General features: G+C 45.9%; 1 protein-coding gene across 2 annotated transcripts in view; it reads right to left on the reverse strand.

Annotated features, from left to right (window-relative positions):
* LOC106581424 (rho guanine nucleotide exchange factor 17) overlaps positions 1 to 27,264 on the reverse strand; it is a 95,607-nt gene that overhangs the window by 4,527 nt on the left and 63,816 nt on the right. For both annotated transcript variants that reach the window (XR_001323095.2, XM_014163480.2), the window contains exons 2-18: positions 21,362 to 21,439; positions 18,475 to 18,657; positions 15,767 to 15,883; positions 8,479 to 8,571; positions 7,197 to 7,382; positions 7,026 to 7,076; positions 6,354 to 6,463; positions 3,930 to 4,015; positions 3,423 to 3,541; positions 3,082 to 3,289; positions 2,870 to 2,943; positions 2,536 to 2,723; positions 1,747 to 1,988; positions 1,347 to 1,614; positions 1,118 to 1,204; positions 785 to 1,001; positions 85 to 259 (exon numbers count right to left, since the gene is read on the reverse strand). Coding sequence is in view for 1 of the 2 variants with exons in the window: in XM_014163480.2 (XP_014018955.2) it covers positions 85 to 259; positions 785 to 1,001; positions 1,118 to 1,204; positions 1,347 to 1,614; positions 1,747 to 1,988; positions 2,536 to 2,723; positions 2,870 to 2,943; positions 3,082 to 3,289; positions 3,423 to 3,541; positions 3,930 to 4,015; positions 6,354 to 6,463; positions 7,026 to 7,076; positions 7,197 to 7,382; positions 8,479 to 8,571; positions 15,767 to 15,883; positions 18,475 to 18,657; positions 21,362 to 21,439 (2,482 nt within the window). In the remaining variant the exon portion in view is untranslated. The remainder of the gene's footprint in view (positions 1 to 84; positions 260 to 784; positions 1,002 to 1,117; positions 1,205 to 1,346; positions 1,615 to 1,746; positions 1,989 to 2,535; positions 2,724 to 2,869; positions 2,944 to 3,081; positions 3,290 to 3,422; positions 3,542 to 3,929; positions 4,016 to 6,353; positions 6,464 to 7,025; positions 7,077 to 7,196; positions 7,383 to 8,478; positions 8,572 to 15,766; positions 15,884 to 18,474; positions 18,658 to 21,361; positions 21,440 to 27,264) is intronic.

Here is a 27,264-nt window from a genome sequence, read left to right on the forward strand (position 1 = left end):
TGTGTGTGTGTATTTTAACTGCCGTCGTTAAGGCAGTAAAGGTCTACGATGTTTTGGACACTTATGGTGTGTGCTCTGTGTTACCTGCAAGCATCTTGTGCACGGCGGGCGCCACGTCCACCTCCGTCAGGCTTTCCCAGGTCTGGGCGTGGTAAAGTCTGATCTGGGCACTACCCTGGAGCGCCAGCCACACCCCCTGGCCGTAGCTCACCATGCAGGTAACACACCTACTGCTGTCTGTGCCCACCTGGAACCAGTGCTGCAGGAAGAGAGAGAGAGAGAGGTTACAACCACCCATCAGGGGCGGCAGGTAGCCTAGTGGTTAGAGCATTGGACTAGTAACCAGCAGGTAGCCTAGTGGTTAGAGGCAGGTAGCCTAGTGGTTAGAGCGTTGGACTAGTAACCAGCAGGTAGCCTAGTGGTTAAAGGCAGGTAGCCTAGTGGTTAGAGGCAGGTAGCCTAGTGGTTAGAGGCAGGTAGCCTAGTGGTTAGAGGCAGGTAGCCTAGTGGTTAGAGGCAGGTAGCCTAGTGGTTAGAGGCAGGTAGGTTGCTAAATTGAATCCCCGAGCTGACAAGGTAAAGATCTGTCGTTCTGCCCCTGAACAAGGCAGTTAACCCAATGTTCCTAGGCTGTCATGGTAAATAAGAATTTGTTCTTAACTGACTTGTCTAGTTAAATAAAGGTTTCATTAAAAAATAAAAAAATCAGTCCATCCATCCAGTCACCCATTGTTCCATCCGTCCACCCATCTTGTGACTGGACTGGACTGTAAAGTGATCATACCTCTTGCACCAATGTGGATGCGTTGATGATGAGAATGCGGTTCTGTGAACCACACCACAGCTTCCCTCCGACCGGGACCATCTTAGTGACAGGACTACTGGGCGTGCCCAGACTCAACGTCTGAGATGACTGGGCGTCCCAGAAACTCCCCACCTCCCTCTGGTAGACGATCACATCTCCGTTGGCCAGGGACACAAACACCTTGTTGTCCAGGTAGCTGAGAGAAGAGAGGGAGGAGATTGTCAGACACTGAAGAAGTAAATCACCAAATAAAGTCAAGATAAAGTGGTAGACTTCTCTGATGTGGGTTAACATGAAACCAGCCAGACTCACAGAATACACAGGATGGGGGCAGAATGCTGCATCTTCATGCTGTTCTTACGGTTGCGGATGTTGTCTGATGACTGGTACACATGGATACTGACAGAGAGATTTCAAAACACTGAGTTAGGATTTCAACGTGTGTCTGTGTATGTATGTGTGTGTATGTGTCTGTGTGTGTGTGTGTGTGTATATGTGTGTGTATATGTGTGTGTGTGTATGTGTGTGTGTGTGTGTTTACCATCCGTCCTCTGTACCCAGCCACACAGAGCTCTGGTAAGCCTCCGGGTCAATGCTGAGCAGATCCTCCAGACTGGCTCTAGTGAAGGATCCCCGGGAGGAGCGGCGCATCGCTCTCCCGTCCATGGGGCTCTCGCTGTTGGGTCGACCTCTTCCACCCACCCCTAGCCTGCCTGGAGCTCCATAAGGACTGGCCTCTGGGTAGTCCTGCTCCTCCTCACTACTGGTGGTCTCTGTAGCCATGTCCTTAGAACCAGACCCCTCCTCATCTAGGACACAGGGACAAAGGACAGTCAGGGTGTTTGTGTGCATAGTCGTTACCAGGGCTGGATGAATGGATGGCTTGGGTGGGTGTGTGTGTGTGTGTGTGTGTGTGTGTGTGTGTGTGTGTGTGTACTCACTGCCATAGCTGGATGACACAGTAGAGTGACTGGCTTGGCTCTGCAGAGTGGAGGAGGGGCTAGGAGAATCTTCATCGTCCGTGTCATCACTGTCAAACGGAACTAACTCTGGCCCCGCCCCTGAAGGGGGCTCGGTCAGCTGCAGCGACGAATGAGAAATGGAGATGTGTAGCTGCTGCTGGGATGGGGTGGGGTCAACAGCTACACGGGGAGGGGCTGGGAAGGGGTCCACTCCACGTTCCCTAGGAGACACAGGTTGCAGGATGCGGATTGGTTAGAAGTCAGTAACGTTAGCATTACAAGCATTGCAGGACATCAACAGTAAAGACTGATACGTGTGTGTTTGTACTCTCTGCTCTGTGTACCAACCTCCCCTTGAGTCCAGGGACTGATACGTGTGTGTTTGTACACTCTGCTCTGTGTACCAACCTCCCCTTGAGTCCAGGGACTGATACGTGTGTGTTTGTACACTCTGCTCTGTGTACCAACCTCCCCTTGAGTCCAGGGACTGATACGTGTGTGTTTGTACTCTCTGCTCTGTGTACCAACCTCCCCTTGAGTCCAGGGACTGATACGTGTGTGTTTGTACTCTCTGCTCTGTGTACCAACCTCCCCTTGAGTCCAGGGACTGATACGTGTGTGTTTGTACACTCTGCTCTGTGTACCAACCTCCCCTTGAGTCCAGGGACTGATACGTGTGTGTTTGTACACTCTGCTCTGTGTACCAACCTCCCCTTGAGTCCAGGGACTGATACGTGTGTGTTTGTACTCTCTGCTCTGTGTACCAACCTCCCCTTGAGTCCAGGGACTGCGGCGATGCAGATGATCCTAGCAGAGCAGACAGCGATACAGGCCTCTACAGTGGGCTGGTCTCTGATGTTCAGCAGGCACACCTGGCCCACATAACCATCACTGTTACACACCCACACCTCACTGCTGCTCTCTGGACAACTGTGGCTGGGGGAGGCACAGGAGAACTGGGGACGGAGAGGCAGGATAGGAGGAAAAGGACTATGAATACTTAAGTAGGCGTGTTCTCCATCACAAAACCCTGAGCTTTACCATAGACAGTCAGAATGGCCAGGTAACCATGTCACACTACCAGGACAGGCTGGTCTCTCACCTGCATCCCACTACGAGTCTTCATAATGGGGATAGCCTTCAGGAACTCTGGGTCCCACTGGTCCTTATTCATTGCTAACACACACACACACACACACACAGGACAAAGGAAGTGCGAAATGGAGGTTATTAACTTAGAGTTTAATCTCAAGAGAAAGACGAGTGAACTATACCTGTAATATAATGTTAAATAACAAAGGTGTTTTCTCATACCCAGTTGCTTCTTGGCATCTTCGAAGGCCTGTTGGAAGTTGCTGCGTATGTCTGGGGAGCTGAACTCGAAGACGAAGCTGGTTTCTGCCGAGGCGGTGGTCAGCTCCAGCTTGGTGGGCAGGAAGGTCATACTGAAGGCTAGAGACTGTTTCTCTGCAAGCTCCCTGTGGACTGACGCCATCAGATCCTTTATCACATCATCCAGAGACTGAGGAGAGAGAGAAATTAGGTTTGTTAAAGGAGGTTTCTCAGAGAGAGAAACTAAATGTAATTGTGTATGTGTGTATGAGATTTGCTAGATGTGAGGTGTGTGTGTGTGTGTGTGTGTGTGTGTGTGTTACCTGGTGAGAGAAGCTGAGAGTCTCTGATAGTTTGCTGATGTGTCCCAGTGTACTCAGGTCCTCGTCCAGTCGACCAATCATCTTCTGGATGGTCTCTTTGTTGGTTGCCTGGGAGGGGCCTTACATACAGGAAAAGAGATGATGACATCTGACCTCTGATACTCACAGGAAACTACAGATCCCATGAGCACTGTGATACAGGAAGAACTACAGTATAATCTCAGATACATATCAAAATAAAATAAAATTGTATTTGTCACATGCGCCGAAAACAACAGGTGTAGACCTTACCGTGAAATGCTTACTTACAAGCCCTTAACCAACAATGCAGTTTTAAGAAAATAGAGTTAAGAAAATATTTACAAAATAAACTAAAAAATGTAAATACATGAAGGTAATTTCAGACTATAAACTACACATCCCATGAACACTGGGATACAGGAAGAACTACAGTATAATCTCAGATACATATAAACGACACATCCCATGAGCCCTCGGGAGACTTACTTTTCACCATCTCCACATCCTCTAGGGGAAGCTTCCACAGGAACTTATATTTACTGGAAGTGTCGATCACACTGGCGGCAGAGTACCTGGAAAGAGAGGGAGATAGAAAGACGAGAGGACAGGGAGAAAAACAGTTATTTCTGTGTACGATGCAGAAAACGTAATGTGTTTCAGGCAACACCAGGGGGCAGCAAGACAGTCTCCTTTTATTTAACACGGCAGAGTATGGGATGAACCCATAGAGAATGATAGAGGCCTCTAGTAGCCAAAAAGACGTCTTAGTATGGGCAGCGCCCTATCTATCTCCATGGGTGAACCAAGGGGCCAGGGCTATCTATCTCTATGGGTGAACGAAGGGGCCAGGGCTATCTATCTCTATGGGTGAACCAAGGGGCCAGGGCTATCTATCTCCATGGGTGAACCAAGGGGCCAGGGCTATCTATCTCCATGGGTGAACGAAGGGGCCAGGGCTATCTATCTCCATGGGTGAACGAAGGGGCCAGGGCTATCTATCTCCATGGGTGAACCAAGGGGCCAGGGCTATCTATCTCTATGGGTGAACCAAGGGGCCAGGGCTATCTATCTCCATGGCTGAACCAAGGGGCCAGGGCTATCTATCTCTATGGGTGAACCAAGGGGCCAGGGCTATCTATCTCTATGGGTGAACCAAGGGGCCAGGGCTATTTATCTCTATGGGTGAACGAAGGGGCCAGGGCTATCTATCTCTATGGGTGAACGAAGGGGCCAGGGCTATCTATCTCTATGGGTGAACCAAGGGGCCAGGGCTATCTATCTCTATGGGTGAACCAAGGGGCCAGGGCTATCTATCTCTATAGGTGAACCAAGGGGCCAGGGCTATCTATCTCCATGGGTGAACCAAGGGGCCAGGGCTATCTATCTCTATGGGTGAACCAAGGGGCCAGGGCTATCTATCTCCATGGGTGAACCAAGGGGCCAGGGCTATCTATCTCTATGGGTGAACCAAGGGGCCAGGGCTATCTATCTCTATGGGTGAACCAAGGGGCCAGGGCTATCTATCTCTATGGGTGAACCAAGGGGCCAGGGCTATCTATCTCCATGGGTGAACCAAGGGGCCAGGGCTATCTATCTCTATGGGTGAACCAAGGGGCCAGGGCTATCTATCTCTATGGGTGAACCAAGGGGCCAGGGCTATCTATCTCTATGGGTGAACCAAGGGGCCAGGGCTATCTATCTCTATGGGTGAACCAAGGGGCCAGGGCTATCTATCTCTATGGGTGAACCAAGGGGCCAGGGCTATCTATCTCTATGGGTGAACCAAGGGGCCAGGGCTATCTATCTCCATGGGTGAACCAAGGGGCCAGGGCTATCTATCTCTATAGGTGAACCAAGGGGCCAGGGCTATCTATCTCTATGGGTGAACCAAGGGGCCAGGGCTATCTATCTCTATGGGTGAACCAAGGGGCCAGGGCTATCTATCTCCATGGGTGAACCAAGGGGCCAGGGCTATCTATCTCTATGGGTGAACCAAGGGACCAGGGCTATCTATCTCTATAGGTGAACCAAGGGGCCAGGGCTATCTATCTCTATGGGTGAACCAAGGGGCCAGGGCTATCTATCTCTATGGGTGAACCAAGGGACCAGGGCTATCTATCTCTATGGGTGAACCAAGGGGCCAGGGCTATCTATCTCTATAGGTGAACCAAGGGACCAGGGCTATCTATCTCTATAGGTGAACCAAGGGGCCAGGGCTATCTATCTCTATGGGTGAACCAAGGGGCCAGGGCTATCTATCTCTATGGGTGAACCAAGGGACCAGGGTTCCGGTTTTGACTACTACAGTCTTGCTTCAGTACTGCAGTTTAACTGAAGTCCAGCCCAGAAAGTCAGTTTCCATAGACGGCCCCATAGAGAAGTCCCCATTTGAAAATTCCTTTAGTCATCATTTTTGTGCACAAAACATCCACTGAATTACTCAAATAACTGTCGCAGAGGCCGATTTTTGTTAATCACAAAGATATTAACACTTTATATTCATCCAATGTCTGCCATGTTTCTGGATGACGTGATGAGCTGCCTCCTGTGCACATTCAGTCTGGTACGCATGTGAAGCTGGGCTGTGAACAGAATGCTCCCCGGATACAGACAGTCCACATATTGGCGTATAGGAACGTAGATTAGGTTGAAAACTAAAGGTCTCTAGTTCTTTTATACCCCAATGTGGTAAACGTAGGGGTTAGGTTAGGGACCTAACATTAACCCATACAGTCTCTACTCATCAAACAGGGATTCCCAGGAGGATTGTTAGTGAGTGGAGTGGAAAAATACAAGATGGACTGATCTGTCTGTTGTCATTCTATATTGTGACTCAGAAGCTCAAGCAGCTACATTGCAGGTTGTGTGTGTGTGTGTGTGTGTGTGTGTGTGTGTGTGTGAGAAGCTCACAGGCTCATGGAGCTGCGTCTCAGGGATCCAGACTTCCTCTTTAGGGTGGTGCAGATGAGCAGATCACTGAAGAGGAAGAGAGAGCGGTCTTTCTTACCCCCCACGGTCTTCTGCAGAGAGAGAAAGAGAGAGAGAGAGAGAGAGAGGGGGGAGCGAGAGGAGAGAGTTGAGTGAGGAGAGAGAGGAGAGAGTGAGATAGGAGAGATGGAGAGAGAGAGAGGGGAGAGAGAGAGAAGAGAGAGAGAGAGGAGAGAGAGACAGAGGAGAGAGAGAGGAGAGGAGAGTGGAGAGAGAGACAGAGGAGAGACAGAGGAGAGGAGAGTGGAGAGAGAGACTGGAGAGAGGAGAGAGATGGAGAGAGAGAAGAAAGAGAGAGGAGAGAGAGAGGAGAAAGAGAGAGGAGAGAGACAGATAGAGAGAGGAGAAAGAGAGAGAGAGAGACGGAGAGAGAGAGGGACAGATGGACAGACAGCGAGAGAGAAAGAGTGAGAGAAAGCGTGAAAGAAAGAGTGAGAAAAAGACAGAGAGAGAGAGACATCCAATCCTTCTTATCTGTTATCTAGATTGATATCTGACAGAGGGCAGTCTCTCAGCAGAGTATCTATGGTTTCTGCTGTCAGTCTGGAAGACCATCATAATGTCACACTGTCAATCATTCAGTCTCAGTCTCACCGCCTCCATCACCATCTCCTGTCTCAGGAACTTCCTCATTGGGTTTAGGATCTGACAGAGAGAGAGAGATTAGAATCATTATTACAGTACCATCAACTTTGAGATTTCTTTCTTTTGCTATGTGAGTATATATATATATATAAATGATATATATAAATGTGAGAGTCGTACATCTCTGACGTGTTCTACGCCCTCGATGTGGGCTTCTATCTCCTGCATGACGCGTGTCTCTCTCTCCACCTCCTCCGCAGAGCGACGCCCCTTATTGATCTTCTCAGCCAATCGCTTGATGTCTCTCTGGGCGTCCAATAGCAACGGGTGGTCTGGATGTTCCTCAGGAGTGTGCTTCAACAGATCCTAGAGAACAGGGACACACATTTTACGACCAAGTAAAGGAAGCTTCATCTGCAGGAGAATATGAATCCAAAGACACATGTTTACCTTCATCTTTCATACGCAGGCCGTAAATACTGAACTGGTTGACATTGAGGAAACAGCTAGGCCAGGAGAAGCCTGGGAACTCACCTCGAACTTTAACCCAGTTAGACAGAGGGGAGGGGACTCATCTTGACCAGTTAGGCAGAGGGGAGGGGACTCACCTCGACCAGTTAGACAGAGGGGAGGAGACTCACCTTGACCAGTTAGACAGAGGGGAGGAGACTCACCTTGACCAGTTAGACAGAGGGGAGGAGACTCACCTTGACCAGTTAGACAGAGGGGAGGAGACTCACCTTGACCAGTTAGACAGAGGGGAGGGGACTCACCTTGACCAGTTAGACAGAGGGGAGGGGACTCACCTTGACCAGTTAGGCAGAGGGGAGGGGACTCACCTTGACCAGTTAGGCAGAGGGGAGGAGACTCACCTTGACCAGTTAGGCAGAGGGGAGGGGACTCACCTTGACCAGTTAGGCAGAGGGGAGGAGACTCACCTTGACCAGTTAGACAGAGGGGAGGAGACTCACCTTGACCAGTTAGACAGAGGGGAGGAGACTCACCTTGACCAGTTAGACAGAGGGGAGGAGACTCACCTTGACCAGTTAGACAGAGGGGAGGAGACTCACCTTGACCAGTTAGACAGAGGGGAGGAGACTCACCTTGACCAGTTAGACAGAGGGGAGGGGACTCACCTTGACCAGTTAGGCAGAGGGGAGGGGACTCACCTTGACCAGTTAGGCAGAGGGGAGGGGACTCACCTTGACCAGTTAGGCAGAGGGGAGGGGACTCACCTTGACCAGTTAGGCAGAGGGGAGGGGACTCACCTTGACCAGTTAGGCAGAGGGGAGGGGACTCACCTTGACCAGTTAGGCAGAGGGGAGGGGACTCACCTTGACCAGTTAGGCAGAGGGGAGGGGACTCACCTTGACCAGTTAGGCAGAGGGGAGGGGACTCACCTTGACCAGTTAGACAGAGGGGAGGGGACTCACCTTGACCAGTTAGAGGGGAGGAGACTCACCTTGACCAGCAGCTCATAACGGGGGATCCTCTGGACAGGCTTGATCATCAGATCACCCAGGGCCTGCTTCTCCTTGTTCTCACGCATACTGGTCTGTGGGGGGGGAGAGAGGAGGAAGAGAGAGAAAGGGAGAGAGAAGAGAGCGAAAGGGAGAGAGAGAAGAGAGAGAAAGGGAGAGAGAGAAGGGAGAGAGAGAAGAGAGAGAAGGGAGAGAGAGAAGAGAGAGAAAGGGAGAGAGAGAAGAGAGAAAGGGAGAGAGAGAAGAGAGAGAGAGAAGAGAGAGAAAGGGAGAGAGAGAAGAGAGAAAGGGAGAGAGAGAAGAGAGAGAAAGGGAGAGAGAGAAGAGAGAGAAAGGGAGAGAGAGAAGGGAGAGAGAGAAGAGAGAGAAAGGGAGAGAGAGAAGGGAGAGAGAGAAGAGAGAGAAAGGGAGAGAGAGAAGAGAGAGAAGAGAGAGAAAGGGAGAGAGAGAAGAGAGAGAAAGGGAGAGAGAGAAGAGAGAGAAAGGGAGAGAGAGAAGAGAGAGAAAGGGAGAGAGAAGAGAGAGAAAGGGAGAGAGAGAAGAGAGATAAAGGGAGAGAGAGAAGAGAGAGAAAGGGAGAGAAAGAAGAGAGAGACAGGGAGCGAGAAGAGAGACAGGGAGCGAGAAGAGAGACAGGGAGCGAGAAGAGAAACAAGGGAGAGAGAAGAGAGAGAAAGGGAGAGAGAGAAGAGAGAGAAAGGGAGAGAGAGAAGAGAAAGAAGGGGAGAACGGGGCAGAGTTCTAGTCAGACGTACTTATGAGCCATACAGTGTGAATAATCTGTCTGGTTTCTCCACAGACACTAGATGGCGGTATGGTTCCACATTCTGATCAGTCACACTCCTGTGACCGAGTCACTGAAGAAGACCTGTGACTTTTAAACAGTCATCATCTAATCTGGTCAAAGGTCAACTATAGAGGGGAGAAAAACAACAGCTGATAGGTGACTGGAGAAACAGACACACACACTATGCACACACACTATGCACACACACACAGACACACAAACTATACAGGGGGGCCAAACTATACAGGGGGGGCTCCAGAGTGGCACAGTGGTCTAAGGCACTGCATCTCAGTGCTAGAGGCGTCACTACAGACCCTGGTTCGATTCCAGGCCGTATCACAACCGGCCGTGATTGGGAGTCCCATAGGGTACAATTGGCCCAGCGTTGGCCGGGGTAGGCCGTTATTGTAAATAAGAATTTGTTCTTAAATGACTTGCCTAGTTAAATAAAGAATTTAACACACACACGTACACTATACACAAACTACACACACACTATACACGCATACAAATTATACACACAGCACACACACACACTGAACTAGACACCTAGACGTCCACATGTTTTGAGCTCCATGTCTCAGCTCTGTCTGTAACGAGTCATCTGTGATGACTAGTGAGGAACTGCCCTTGTAGTGTGAATGGCAAGTTTTGAGAACAGTGATCAGCGAAAGCCAATTGGAGCTCGCCAGAGATGAGGCCAGTGAAATGATGACGTTTTTTCACATCACCCAGAATATATAGACTAGACCAGGACTAATGACTACTACTGGTATGAATATATAGACTAGAGCAGGACTAATGATAGTACTGGTATGAATATATAGACTAGAGCAGGACTAATGACTACTACTGGTATGAATATATAGACTAGACCAGGACTAATGACTACTACTGGTATGAATATATAGACTAGAGCAGGACTAATGATAGTACTGGTATGAATATATAGATTAGAGCAGGACTAATGATAGTACTGGTATGAATATATAGACTAGACCAGGACTAATGACTACTACTGGTATGAATATATAGACTAGACCAGGACTAATGACTACTACTGGTATGAATATATGGACTAGACCAGGACTAATGATAGTACTGGTATGAATATATGGACTAGAACAGGACTAATGACTACTACTGGTATGAATATATAGACTAGAGCAGGACTAATGATAGTACTGGTATGAATATATAGACTAGACCAGGACTAATGACTACTACTAGTATGAATATATAGAACAGGACTAATGACTACTACTGGTATGAATATATGGACTAGAACAGGACTAATGACTACTACTGGTATGAATATATAGACTAGAGCAGGACTAATGACTACTACTGGTATGAATATATAGACTAGACCAGGACTAATGATAGTACTGGTATGAATATATAGACTAGACCGGGACAAATGATAGTACTGGTATGAATATATAGACTAGAGCAGGACTAATGACTACTACTGGTATGAATATATAGACTAGAGCAGGACTAATGATAGTACTGGTATGAATATATGGACTAGAATAGGACTAATGACTACTACTGGTATGAATATATAGACTAGAGCATGACTTATGACTACTACTAGTATGAATATATAGAACAGGACTAATGACTACTACTGGTATGAATATATAGACTAGAACATGACTAATGATAGTACTGGTATGAATATATAGACTAGAACATGACTAATGATAGTATTGGTATGAATATATAGACTAGAACAGGACTAATGATAGTACTGGTATGAATATATAGACTAGACCAGGACTAATGATAGTACTGGTATGACTATATAGACTAGACCAGGACTAATGATAGTACTGGTATGAATATATAGACTAGAGCAGGACTAATGACTACTACTAGTATGAATATATAGAACAGGACTAATGACTACTACTGGTATGAATATATAGACTAGACCAGGACTAATGACTACTACTGGTATGAATATATAGACTAGAGCAGGACTAATGATAGTACTGGTATGAATATATAGACTAGAGCAGGACTAATGACTAGTACTGGTATGAATATATAGACTAGAGCAGGACTAATGACTACTACTGGTATGAATATATAGACTAGAGCAGGACTAATGACTAGTACTGGTATGAATATATAGACTAGAGCAGGACTAATGACTAGTACTGGTATGAATATATAGACTAGAGCAGGACTAATGACTACTACTGGTATGAATATATAGACTAGAGCAGGACTAATGATAGTACTGGTATGAATATATAGACTAGACCAGGACTAATGATAGTACTGGTATGAATATATAGACTAGAGCAGGACTAATGACTAATACTGGTATGAATATATAGACTAGACCAGGACTAATGATAGTACTGGTATGAATATATAGACTAGAGCAGGACTAATGATAGTACTGGTATGAATATATAGACTAGAGCAGGACTAATGACTACTACTGGTATGAATATATAGACTAGACCAGGACTAATGATAGTACTGGTATGAATATATAGACTACAGCAGGACTAATGATAGTACTGGTATGAATATATAGACTAGACCAGGACTAATGATAGTACTGGTATGAATATATGGACTAGACCAGGACTAATGATAGTACTGGTATGAATATATAGACTAGACCAGGACTAATGATAGTACTGGTATGAATATATGGACTAGACCAGGACTAATGATAGTACTGGTATGAATATATAGACTAGAGCAGGACTAATGACTACTACTGGTATGAATATATAGACTAGAGCAGGACTAATGATAGTATTGGTATGAATATATAGACTAGACCAGGACTAATGACTACTGCTGGTATGAATATATAGACTAGAGCAGGACTAATGATAGTACTGGTATGAATATATAGACTAGACCAGGACTAATGACTACTGCTGGTATGAATATATAGACTAGAGCAGGACTAATGACTACTACTGGTATGAATATATAGACTAGAGCAGGACTAATAATAGTACTGGTATGAATATATAGACTAGACCAGGACTAATGATAGTATTGGTATGAATATATAGACTAGACCAGGACTAATGACTACTGCTGGTATGAATATATAGACTAGAGCAGGACTAATGACTACTACTGGTATGAATATATAGACTAGAGCAGGACTAATGATAGTACTGGTATGAATATATAGACTAGACCAGGACTAATGACTACTACTGGTATGAATATATATACTAGAGCAGGACTAATGATAGTACTGGTATGAATATATAGACTAGACCAGGACTAATGACTAATACTGGTATGAATATATAGACTAGAGCAGGACTAATGATAGTATTGGTATGAATATATAGACTAGACCAGGACTAATGACTACTGCTGGTATGAATATATAGACTAGAGCAGGACTAATGATAGTATTGGTATGAATATATAGACTAGACCAGGACTAATGACTACTGCTGGTATGAATATATAGACTAGACCAGGACTAATGATAGTACTGGTATGAATATATAGACTAGACCAGGACTAATGACTACTTCTGGTATGAATATATAGACTAGAGCAGGACTAATGATAGTACTGGTATGAATATATAGACTAGACCAGGACTAATGATAGTACTGGTATGAATATATAGACTAGACCAGGACTAATGATAGTACTGGTATGAATATATAGACTACAGCAGGACTAATGATAGTACTGGTATGAATATATAGACTAGACCAGGACTAATGATAGTACTGGTATGAATATATGGACTAGACCAGGTCTAATGATAGTACTGGTATGAATATATAGACTACAGCAGGACTAATGATAGTACTGGTATGAATATATAGACTAGACCAGGACTAATGACTACTTCTGGTATGAATATATAGACTAGACCAGGACTAATGACTACTACTGGTATGAATATATAGACTAGACCAGGACTAATGATAGTACTGGTATGAATATATAGACTAGACCAGGACTAATGATAGTACTGGTATGAATATATGGATTAGACCAGGACTAATGATAGTACTGGTATGAATATATAGACTAGACCACGACTAATGATAGTACTGGTATGAATATATAGACTAGACCAGGACTAATGATAGTACTGGTATGAATATATAGACTAGACCAGGACTAATGACTACTGCTGGTATGAATATATAGACTAGACCAGGACTAATGATAGTACTGGTATGAATATATAGACTAGACAAGGACTAATGATAGTACTGGTATGAATATATAGACTAGACCAGGACTAATGACTACTTCTGGTATGAATATATAGACTAGACCAGGACTAATGATAGTACTGGTATGAATATATAGACTAGACCAGGACTAATGATAGTACTGGTATGAATATATAGACTAGACCAGGACTAATGATAGTACTGGTATGAATATATAGACTAGAGCAGGACTAATGATAGTACTGGTATGAATATATAGACTAGAGCAGGACTAATGACTACTGCTGGTATGAATATATAGACTAGACCAGGACTAATGATAGTACTGGTATGAATATATAGACTAGACCAGGACTAATGACTACTACTGGTATGAATATATAGACTAGACCAGGACTAATGATAGTACTGGTATGAATATATAGACTAGACCAGGACTAATGACTACTTCTGGTATGAATATATAGACTAGACCAGGACTAATGACTACTACTGGTATGAATATATAGACTAGACCAGGACTAATGATAGTACTGGTATGAATATATAGACTAGACCAGGACTAATGATAGTACTGGTATGAATATATAGACTAGACCAGGACTAATGACTACTACTGGTATGAATATATAGACTAGACCAGGACTAATGATAGTACTGGTATGAATATATAGACTAGACCAGGACTAATGATAGTACTGGTATGAATATATAGACTAGACCAGGACTAATGACTACTACTGGTATGTGTTTGTAGTTGCCTTTAAAAGTGTCAAATCTTTACAGCTCTGAAGTTCACAAGAAATGTTATTCAATTCAAAATGTTGGCTAGATATTTCAACGTTGTATGACAAGCGTGAATGTCTGACTGAAAACGTTTTTGAAGCTGCTTTGAGCCACAGCTCGTTGTATCTACGTTAACAATATAATCACATCAGTGGTTTTCAAGAGACAGCGTGGTGGTACGGAGAATCCTCACCACCACGTGAAGAATGTTCTAGTGTGACCTACCGTCTGCGTCACACCCCTACGTTGGCAAGACAACACTACAGGAAAGACGGTTGTCTTTTGTTGTGAGAGGCTCAGCGTTGTTTGGATCATTTCAAGTTGTGTAACGTTCACCCAGCATCAGAGGATCAGTGATCAAGTGTCTCTTTCTAAAGAAAACCTCCTGAGAAAACTGATATTGGACGAGCAGGAGGGACAGGATTTGCGCCCGCCCGCACGCACACACACACACAGTCACAGAGAGACAAACACACAGTCACAGAGAGACAAACACACAGTCACAGAGAGACAAACGCACAGTCACAGAGACAAACGCACAGTCACAGAGACAAACGCACACACACAGAGACAAACACACACACAGAGACACACACACACACACACACAGAGACACACACAGAGAGAGACACACACACACAGAGACACACACACACAGAGACACACACACACACACACACACACACACACACACACACACACACACACACACACACACACACACACACACACACACACACACACACACACACACACACACACACACAGAGACACACACAGAGACACACACAGAGACACACACACACACACACAAGCTAAAGACAAGTCCGTGCATCACACTCCCCTACAAGTGTCATATATGGACACACACACACTCATATAGACAGTGGACACACACACACTCATATAGACAGTGGACACACACACACTCATATAGACAGTGGACACACACACACTCAGATAGACAGTGGACACACACACACTCAGATAGACAGTGGACACACACACACTCAGATAGACAGTGGACACACACACACTCAGATAGACAGTGGACACACTCACACTCAGATAGACAGTGGACACACTCACACTCAGATAGACAGTGGACACACTCACACTCAGATAGACAGTGGACACTCTCACACTCAGATAGACAGTGGACACTCACACTCAGATAGACAGTGGACACTCACACTCAGATAGACAGTGGACACTCACACTCAGATAGACAGTGGACACTCACACTCAGATAGACAGTGGACACTCACACTCAGATAGACAGTGGACACTCACACTCAGATAGACAGTGGACACTCACACTCAGATAGACAGTGGACACTCACACTCAGATAGACAGTGGACACTCACACTCAGATAGACAGTGGACACACACACTCAGATAGACAGTGGACACACACACTCAGATAGACAGTGGACACACACACTCAGATAGACAGTGGACACACACTCAGATAGACAGTGGACATACACACTCACCTCCAGGAACTTGAGGAATGCCGGCTTGGCCTCTTTTGCGATTCTCACTGCATCTTTGGCGTTCAGAAAGTTATCGATGTATGCTGAATAAATATTAGCAAGAATCTCTTTGGAGAACTGTGTACAAGAGAGAAAGACAGAGATGGGAGGAGAGAGAGAGAATATTAACAGGCAAGATATACTGGGAAGAACCCCCCCATACTAGGTTGGGTTTGCTCCTAGCAGAACTCGGCTAGGTGAAGTGAACATCTGTGCCTCGCATACTTTAGCTTGAAAATGTTGAAAAAAGTGGCAATATTACTCTTTGTCCCTTTAGAGATGCCATACCAACAACATAGACAAAATAGTCTGAATTTATGTAAGATAAAATCATGAAATCTGTCATTTTAAATCTAATTAAGATGTTCTGTGCAGTATTTCTCAAATGAAAAATGTGCAAGAAAACTAGTTGTCTCTTGTTGAAAGACAACAAACATTTAATTGAAGAATCCTGTCCATAGTTCCTACTAGCAGTAGTACTGTTGACCAATCACCAACGAAGGGGCGTAGAAAGAAAAAAAACGTCCAAACCCCAAATCGAACAAAACGTCATAATATATTCACAAACTGTTGACTTGGAAAAATGTGACAGGCTTTAAGCTGACTCTGAAGAAGGGTGAATCCTACCCGGCAACAAGTGTTTGGTGAGCCTGGCTCTGGCTAGGATTGGTCAATATGGTGATACATAGCAAGCCTCCCTTCAGGCTTAAAAACAGGGGATCCATAGTGGGGAAAAGGCGAGCCTCAGTGGGGAGAGATGATGGAGAGCAAACACACACATCCACAGGAAGTGAGCACAACACGCATTATGGCATGCTCCCCACACACTGTGACTCCCTCTGAACAGCCGTTTCTCTATACAATGGATATGAGGGAGGAGGTGAGAAACAAATTAGAGGGGCAAGGAAATTGAAAGAGACAGAGAGAGAGAGAGAGAGAGAGAGAGAGAGAGAGAGAGAGAGAGAGAGAGAGACAGACAGACAGACAGACAGACAGACAGACAGACAGACAGAGACAGACAGAGACAGAGAATAAGGGGCATGGTTTAACAGTAACACAGAAATAGGCATTTCAACCCCTCATGAAAAGAGCTGCCCATTCTCCTCCATCCTCTCTCCTCCATCTGTCAGGAGTGATATCAGGTGCCTTACACCACAGCCAGTGGCACCTTATTATTTGAGGAAGAAGGGCTCATAATAATGTCTGGAATGGAATAAATTGAATGTTATTGAACACATCAAACACATGGTTTCCATAGGTTTGATACCATTCCATTCATTATTATGAGATGTCCTCCCCTCAGCAGCCTCCTGTGGTCTACACCTAAGCTGTCACCTGTAACCCCTCTCCCCATCCCTCCACCCTCCAGTTACACAAGCAGCCACTCTCCCCATCCCTCCACCCTCCAGTTACACAAGCAGCCACTCTCCCCATCCCTCCAGTTACACAAGCAGCCACTCTCCCCATCCCTCCACCCTCCAGTTACACAAGCAGCCACTCTCCCCATCCCTCCACCCTCCAGTTACACAAGCAGCCACTCTCCCCATCCTCCACCCTCCAGTTACACAAGCAGCCACTCTCCCCATCCCTCCACCCTCCAGTTACACAAGCAGCCACTCTCCCCATCCCTCCACCCTCCAGTTACACAAGCAGCCACTCTCCCCATCCCTCCAGTTACACAAGCAGCCACTCTCCCCATCCTCTTCTGTCGCTCTTTCCCTTCTAATGTGGGAGTCATTCTTTTTTCTCCTTTTGAAGGCGCAGTGCAGTCAAAAATGTGGTTTGTTGTGTTTTACATACATTTCCACACTATGAGGTTGGAATAATACTGTGAAATTGTGAAAATTATGATAATGAACTTTTAGTCTAAGAGCTGTACTTATTTCTTATTTAATGAGGGAAATACTTATTTCCCTCATTAAAATGCAAATCATTTTATAACATTTTTGACATGCGTTTTTCTGGATTTTTGTTGTTGTTATTCTGTCTCTCGCTGTTCAAATAAACCTACCATTAAAATTATAGACTGATCATTTCTTTGTCAGTAGGCAAATGTACAAAATCAGCAGGGGATCAAATACTTTTTTCCCTCATTGTACACTACATGACCAAAAGGTAGAACATTTATGTAATGACATTCTGTGATTGTCATCAGGCCTACACTGGAAGCCTATACTGTCCCCTGCTGTCTGCGTGCGTCTTGGGAATTGGCCATTCCTCTCCACCTTCGCAAAATGTAAGTGTTCTCGTGGAACAACAATGCAACATGGAGCGTTCACCACACGATTCCACATCAACATGGAGCGTTCACCACACGATTCCACATCAACATGGAGCGTTCACCACACGATTCCACATCAACATGGAGCGTTCACCACACGATTCCACATCAACATGGAGCGTTCACCACACGATTCCACATCAACATGGAGCGTTCACCACACGATTCCACATCAACATGGAGCGTTCACCACACGATTCCACATCAATTCGCTGATTTTTCATGCGGATGACATACAGTCATAGTAAATAATGGTGTATTATAGTTTTTTTTGACATTTTGTTTTAATTGTTATGTTTTACCGGTACCGGACCACACCGACTTACTTTCACCCGTGGTTTTTCCATTCTCCATGGTTCACAGTGATTGGATGGAGGGAGGTACTTACCGATTGGATAAGCAGCTGACCCACGGTCTGTTTGTCGTGCCATTGGCTGATGCAGCCGGTGACCTGTTCCAGGAAGTGCTCATGGTGCTCCAGGATCTCTGGGATCTGATAGAACATCTCATCCACCAATGAGGGATCAACTAGTGATCCACTGTCTGGCTGCTTCAGAGGCCGCATATAGCCCTACAGATAGAGAGAGAGAGAGATAGAGGGGGAAGGAGAAAAATAGAGGGGACAGAAGAGAGGAAATAGAAGAGGGAGAGAGAGCGAAAGAGAGGGGGGGAGTTAGAGAGAGATGGGGGTGGTAGAGAGAGAGGGAGAGGGGGAGGTAGAGAGAGTGAGAGAGAGGGAGAGGGGGGAGGTAGAGAGAGCGAGAGAGAGAGAGGGAGAGGGGGGAGGTAGAGAGAGAGCGAGAGAGACGGAGAGGGGGGAGGTAGAGAGAGAGCGAGAGAGACGGAGAGGGGGGAGGTAGATAGAGAGCGAGAGAGACGGAGAGGGGGGAGGTAGAGAGAGAGCGAGAGAGATGGAGAGGGGGGAGGTAGAGAGATCGAGAGAGAGGGAGAGGGGGGAGGTAGAGAGAGAGCGAGAGAGACGGAGAGGGGGGAGGTAGAGAGAGAGCGAGAGAGACAATATGTTTCTATTTTGGGAAAATTAAACCTTATTTTCCTGAAACCAGCCTCGTGAAATATGAACACATCCAGGCAAGCCACAGAGCCCGTGAAGCAAGCACCCATGCACACACACTGCAGTGTTGGAATGCTGTATTTGTGTGATCTGCATATACAGCCTGAGTTGGTAGGATGTGTGTGATCTGCGTATACAGCCTGAGTTGGTAGGATGTGTGTGTGTGTGATCTGCGTATACAGCCTGAGTGGGTAGGATGTGTGTGATCTGCGTATACAGCCTGAGTTGGTAGGATGTGTGTGTGTGTGATCTGCATATACAGCCTGAGTTGGTAGGATGTGTGTGTGTGTGATCTGCATATACAGCCTGAGTTGGTAGGATGTGTGTGTGTGTGATCTGCATATACAGCCTGAGTTGGTAGGATGTGTGTGATCTGCGTATACAGCCTGAGTTGGTAGGATGTGTGTGTGCGCGAGGTGCATTGTTTATTAATACAGTGTAAGTGTGTGTTTGGGGTCTGTTCAGAGGGTGTCTAATCGATGTTGTCTCACACACGCTTCTCATTCTGTTTTGACTACATGGCACCTGGGCTTACTATGGCTGCAGTTTAACATACCCCCTCTTTCTCCCTCTCACAAGCCTCTCCTAACCCTCTCTCTCCACTCACAAGCCTCTCTTCCCCTTTCTCTCCTCTCACAAGCCTCTCTTCCCCTTCTCTCTCTCAACTCTCTCTTCCCCCTCAACTCTCTCAAGCCTCTCTTCCCCCTCTCTCTCTCAACTCTCCCAAGATCCCCTCTCTCTCAACTCTCCCAAGCCTCTCTTCCCCCTCCCAAGCCTCTCTTCCCCCTCTCTCTCAACTCTCTCAAGCCTCTCTCTCTTCTCCCAAGCCTTTCTTCCCCCTCTCTCAACTCTCTCAAGCCTCTCTCTCAAGCCTCTCTTCCCCCTCTCTCTCAAGCCTCTCTTCCCCCTCTCTCTCAAGCCTCTCTTCCCCCTCTCTCTCAAGCCTCTCTTCCCCCTCTCTCTCAAGCCTCTCTTCCCCCTCTCTCTCAAGCCTCTCTTCCCCCTCTCACTCAAGCCTCTCTTCCCCCTCTCTCTCAAGCCTCTCTTCCCCCTCTCTCTCAAGCCTCTCTTCCCCCTCTCTCTCAAGCCTCTCTTCCCCCTCTCTCTCAAGCCTCTCTTCCCCCTCTCTCTCAAGCCTCTCTTCCCCCTCTCTCTCAAGCCTCTCTTCCCCCTCTCTCTCAAGCCTCTCTTCCCCCCTCTCTCTCAAGCCTCTCTTCCCCCTCTCTCTCAAGCCTCTCTTCCCCCTCTCTCTCAAGCCTCTCTTCCCCCTCTCTCTCAAGCCTCTCTTCCCCCTCTCTCTCAAGCCTCTCTTCCCCCTCTCTCTCAACTCTCTCAAGCCTCTCTCTCAAGCCTCTCTTCCCCCTCTCACTCAAGCCTCTCTTCCCCCTCTCACTCAAGCCTCTCTTCCCCCTCTCACTCAAGCCTCTCTTCCCCCTCACTCAACTCTGAACTGTCCTCTCCACTCTCACACGTCTTCTTTCTTCTCTATCAGCTTCTACTGTCTGAATGAGAGGCTGAACAACTCTTCCATAAATAATTGTAGGGAGGTATGGTTGGGAGAGAAGAGTGGAGTCTATGATAGACAAGGGGTGTAGGTGTGTGTGGTTTAGTGGGGTTGTGGAGTTGTGTGGTGAAGGTTGGGTCTGGGTGGGGAGAGGTTTGGGTCTGGGTGGGGAGAGGATTTGGGTCTGGGTGGGGAGAGGGTTTGGGTCTGGGTGGGGGAGAGGGTGGGGTCTGAGTGGGGAGAGGGTGGGGTCTGGGTGGGGAGAGGGTGGGGTCTGGGTGGGGAGAGGGTGGGGTCTGGGTGGGGAGAGGGTGGAGTCTGGGTGGGGAGAGGGTGGGGTCTGGGTGGGGAGAGGGTGGAGTCTGGGTGGGGAGAGGGTGGGGTCTGGGTGGGGAGAGGGTGGGGAGAGGGTGTGGTCTGGATGGGGAGAGGGTGGGGTCTGGGTGGGGAGAGGGTTTGGGTCTGGGTGGGGAGAGGGTTTGGGTCTGGGTGGGGAGAGGGTTTGGGTCTGGGTGGGGTCTGGGTGGGGAGAGGGTTTGGGTCTGGGTGGGGAGAGGGTTTGGGTCTGGGTGGGGAGAGGGTGGGGTCTGGGTGGGGAGAGGGTGGGGTCTGGGTGGGGAGACTGCCTGTCTGAATGAGGCGGTGAGATATGTGGCTGAGGGGTGAGGAGAGGGGCTTTAGCAGGAGTCATAGTATTACCTGTATGAGTGTCCGGAGCGACTCCACATAAGACTGCTCTGTGTCCAGGAGGGTCATCACGACATGTCTTCTCATATCCTGCAGAGGGAGACAACACTGTGAGTGCTACGGCATAACACACACTGAATTTGGCTCGACTGTCATCAAAATAAGGGTTTCCTGTTTACATGGTTAGGTTGGAATCTGTACACTGGGAAAAACACCAGTGTGTGTGTGTGTGTGTGTGTCCCCCCTACAGAGAAGATACAAGCTTGTCAAAGGCTTATGGCTCAAAGGCTAATAGATGAAGAGAAGAGACTCGTGCCTTATCACGACTAACACGGCAAACTACCAGCAGTCACGCTCTACACATCCTACACGCTGGGCCGTCACACACACACACACACACACACACCCCCAGGGAATATTAGGCTCAGATTCCTAACGATCTGTTCTCTCCATCTTCCTTTCCTCCAAACCTCTGTCTATTTTCTCTCTCTCTCTCTCAGTGTACCTGTAGGTTGTGAAGCAGCGCACCAGGAGACATCTGGCCCTGATGCAACAACACTAACAGAGACAGTGGAAATCTGGTTCAGAGAAGTTAGTCTATCAATGAATGAATCACTCAATGAAATACATTAAGTCTAGTCGACAAAGAGAGAGAGGAGAGAGAGAGAGGAAGAGAGAGAGAGGGAGGAGAGAGGAGAGAGAGAGGAGAGAGAGAGCGAGATAGAGGGAGAGAGAGAGAGGGAGGAGAGAGGAGAGAGAGAGGAGAGAGAGAGCGAGATAGAGGGAGAGAGAGAAGAGCAAGACTGGGTTGGCCTGACTCATCCGGTCTGCCCCAGGTGGCTAACGAGACTAACTCTGCATCTCTCACACACACACACACACACACACACACACACATCCTCTATTCATTGTTGCCATGCCAACCAGCAGCATCCTCCATCTCTGCCCCTAAAACCCACAGGGGAGAACTGTCTGACCCACAGACCACTGCTCTGTCACAGGGTTCACTAAAACACAGACAATCACAGGATCAAAGCCATAGGGTTCAGACGGCCTCCACTGATTCTTCACATGATATAGGAGGATAACATATGATATACTTCCCCAGAACAAAACTGTCCTTTATTCTACACTAGAACAGACATGACTTAACTATGCGTTCTAATCTCCACCTCTACCCAGCCTGACATACCTGGTCTGATTCCTCTCAAGGGTTCTTTCCATAGGGAGTTGTTCCTGGCCGACTGGCCAATGTCACATCTGCTTTCTCTTTATGGGTTCAGGTCCAGGTTGTGTTAATATTTGTCGGGCCCCAGGAAGACTAGCTGTCGCCATTGGCTAATGTGAATCTATTATTAACCAGTGCAACAGACAACCCAGACTCCATCAACACTAGTAAACATTACCCTAAATACCAGACAGCTGGAGGCTCATATTTTCCTGCTCCGTGTCCTAATAATAACATTACAAAAATAACATCCCACAATTCCACATTTATACCTGGATCTCCCACAAGGCTCAGCAGGGGAGCATTCATGTGTCCCTAGCCTGAGGAAGGTGACAGTGCCGTCACTGCATAGCAGCAAGTCATTTACTGTGTATGAGAGAGAAAGAGAGAGAGAGAGAGAGAGAGAGAGAGAGAGAGAGAGAGAGAGAAAGAGAGAGAGCGAAAGAGAGAGAGCGAGAGAGAAAGAGAGAGATGGCTTGGCTTGATATTACTGCGTTGTTGGAGCTAGAAACATAAGCATGTCTCTGCACCTGCGATAACATCTGCAAAACTGTTTATGCAGACCAAATAAATTGATTTGATTTGAGAGGGGGAGAGAGAGAGAGCGAGAAAGAGAGAGTGGACATCTGGTGACTGTCAAGTCCATTAACGTGGGATACACACGCACGCTTTCATGTCATCTTGATATAGTCTAAAATGAAAATCAGTTTCGTCATGTCAAGCTGACATAGTATGAACAGGAAGTGAACCCCTAGCCCACCTGAGGTCGTCCAGTTGAAACTGCAACAAGATCTCTGGGTAATCAACATTTATCCAGGGCCTTTCACTGATGCCCAAGTGTCAGTACTGGGTAAAGGACTCTCCCTTCTCTCCTTCCAATAGCATGGACCCTTTTACATTTAAAGTTGACATATTCAAATGTGTTCGTTAATTACATTTAAATAATTTATTCTGGGCTACTGGGCAACCATCGTGTAATGGCAATGCAATTTTTAGAAACTATAATGCATCGGAAATGTGAGAGAACTAAAAGGATATTCAAAAAGAAGTCGAGTTTTGTGCCTTACGTTAATGTGAGTCCTTCTGTTCTCACCTACTGATGAATTGATTGAACATGATTTTGCTAAATTAGCCCGCAATACCCCTAAACAAGCAGATCATCTCAGTAACGATGAACAAAACGCGTTGAAGGAATTGAAAGACAATCCAGATATTGTATATCTTCTTGAACTGTACTGTTGGTTAAGGTCTTGTACAGTTGAAGTCAGAAGTTTACATACACTTAGTTTGGAGTCAATAAAATGCGTTTTTCAACCACTCCACAAATTTCTTGTTAACAAACTATAGTTTTGGCAAGTCGGTTAGGACATCTACTTTGTGCATGACACAAGTCATTTTTCCAACAATTGTTTGCAGACAGATTATTTCACTTATAATTCACTGTATCACAATTCCAGTGGGTCAGAAGTTTACATACACTAAGTTGACTGTGCCTTTAAACAGCTTGGAAAATTGCAGAAAATGATGTCATGGCTTTAGAAGCTTCTAATAGGCTAATTGACATCATTTGAGTCAATTGGAGGTGTACCTGTGGATGTATTTCAAGGCCTACCTTCAGACTCAGTACCTCTTTGCTTGACATCATGGGAAAATCAAAAGAAATCAGCCAAGACCTCAGAAATTGTTTTTTAGACTTCCACAAGTCTGGTTCATCCTTGGGAGAAATTTCCAAATGACTGAAGGTATCACGTTCATCTGTACAAACAATAGTACGCAAGTATAAACACCATGGGACCACACAGCAGTCATATCGCTTAGGAAGGAGACGCGTTCTGTCTCCTAGAGATGAACGTACTTTGGTGTGAAAAGTGCAAATCAATCCCAAAACAGCAGCAATGGACCTTGTGAAGATGCTGGAGGAAACAGGTACAAAAGTATCTATATCCACAGTAAAATGAGTCCTATTTCGACATAACCTGAAAGGCCGCTCAGAATAGAAGAAGCCACTGCTTCAAAACCGCCATAAAAAAGCCAGACTACGGTTTGCAACTGCACATGGGGACAAAGATCGTACTTTTTGGAGAAATGTCCTCTAGTCTGATTAAACAAAAATAGAACTGTTTGGTCATAATGACCATCGTTATGTTTGGAGGAAAAAGGGGGAGGCTTGCAAGCCGAAGAACACCATCCCAACCGTGAAGCACGGGGGTGGCAGCATCATGTTGTGGGGGTGCTTTGCTGCAGGAGGGACTGGTGCACTTCACAAAATAGATGGCATCATGAGGGAGGAAAATTATGTGGATATATTGAAGCAACATCTCAAGACATTAGTCAGGAAGTTATAGCTTGGTTACAAATGGGTCTTCCAAATGGACAATGACCCCAAGCATACTTCCAAAGTTGTGGCAAAATGGCTTAAGGACAACAAAGTCAAGGGATCGGAGTGGCCATCATAAAGCCCTGACCTCAATCCCATAGAAAATTTGTGGGCAGAACTGAAAAAGTGTGTGTGAGCAAGGAGGCCTACAAACCTGAGTCAGTTACACCAGCTCTGTCAGGAGGAATGGCCCAATATTCACCCAACTGATTGTGGGAAGCTTGTGGAAGGCTACCCGAAACATTTGACCCAAGTTAAACAATTTAAAGGTAATGCTTCCAAATACTAATGGAGTGTATGTAAACTTCTGACCCACTGGAAATGTGATGAAAGAAATCAAAGATTAAATAAATCACTCTCTACTATTATTCTGACATTTCACATTCTTAAAATAAAGTGGTGATCCTAACTGACCTAAGACAGGGAATTGTTACTCGGATTAAATGTCAGGAATTGTGAAAAACTGAGTTTAAATGTATTTGGCTAAGGTGTATGTAAACTTCCGACTTCAACTGTAAGTAAGCATTTCACGGTAAGGTCTACACTTGTTGTATTCGGCACGTGACAAAGTTTGATTTGATATTGTGATAAATGCTGATAAGGGTATTATGGTATTAAGCAGGGAGAAAATGATAGTGAGGTCTATGCTCAACTCTCCGATGTTTAGTTCTAGTTCCCAGACAAAAACATGATATAGCTAGCTTCATTGATAACGGTCTTTCAGAGGGTTGGATAACGGAAACGAAGAATGTCACACCCAGGCTGTTTATTATGGCTAACCCAAAATATATCAAAGTATGGATAAACCTCCTTTACGTCCCATAGTGTCAGTTAACAGTAGCCCTATTGAACCCCTTTCCCAGTGTGTTGATTTCTTCACCTCTAAATGTGTGCTAGCCTTGCCAGACTTTTTTAGGAGATACCAGGGGCGTGCTTAAGACAATAAAGAACTATAGATGCGACACTGAAAGCATCTTAGTTACACTTGACGTTCAGTCTCTCTACACTAATATCCCGCATGACACAGGCCTCAATTTATTCTGTCTCTCACTGAAAAAGCCCTCATCAAATTACTTCCCATATGCAGGCAGTTTCTACAAACAGATTTGGTGTACAGCGATGGGAGCTACATTCGCTCCTAACTATGCAAATGTATTGATAGGATAATGGGAGGAGACCTTCATTTATGACGTCAAGAAAAACCCATATTTCCAGAAAAGATACTTTGAGGACATCCTGGTATGGAACGTTACTGACGCTCTCCTCTCCGAGTTCATTTCATATATTAACTTCTCTTACCCCAATCTGAAATTCACAGCAGAGAGAAGTCAGGAAAAAATTGACTTTTTGGATCTTACAATCCACAAAAATAAAATAAACAAGTTGGAGTCTACCATGTTCCGCAATCCACAGAGTAGGAATAGACTTTTAGGTGCAGACAGTAACCACCAGGTATACCTTAACCAGGACATACCGGTGGGTCAGTTCCTAAGACTCTGACCTAACTACAGTAACCACCAGGTATACCTTAAGCAGGACATACCGGTGGGTCAGTTCCTAAGACTCTGACCTAACTGTAGTCCAGACAGATTTCGATTGCAAAGCTAATGATATGCGCACCAGGTTCCTGCCACGCGGGTATGATAAGAGTGTCATTGAACAGGCCTATACTCGTGCTAGAGAGACTGAACGTCAAAGGCTACCCACAGGCACTAATACAAACCAGGACAAAATGCCCCCACTTTTGTAGTTTTTACACAGACTACAGCCCATGTGCCGGTCACGTCAAATCCATTGTATTGGAACATCCTCATAAGTGATCCAAATCTACCAGAGTTCACAACATGTTCCCCTCCATTTGTTTTCGCAGTGCGCGCAATCTTGCCTCCCAGGCAGTCCAATGGCAGTTACAAGTGTGGCCACCGTGTAGAATGTGACAATACGACCAATACTAAAGTTCTTTATCACCCGAGAACAGGTCAAGAATACAAAAGCCAAAGCTTCGTTAATTGTAGCACCACAAATGTCATATACTAAACTCAGCAAAAAAAGAAAAGTCCCTTTTTCAGGACCCTGTCTTTCAAAGATAATTCGTAAAAATATAAATAACTTCACAGATCTTCATTGTAAAGGGTTCAAACACTGTTTCCCATGCTTGTTCAATGAACCATAAACAATTAATGAACATGCACCTGTGGAACGGTCATTAAGACACTAACAACTTACAGACGGTAGGTAAATAAGGTCACAGTTATGAAACTTAGGACACTAAAGAGGCCTTTCTACTGACTCTGAAAAACACCAAAAGAA

This window comes from Salmo salar, chromosome ssa20, assembly GCF_905237065.1.
Source record: "Salmo salar chromosome ssa20, Ssal_v3.1, whole genome shotgun sequence".
NCBI classification, from domain to species: Eukaryota; Metazoa; Chordata; class Actinopteri; order Salmoniformes; family Salmonidae; genus Salmo; species Salmo salar.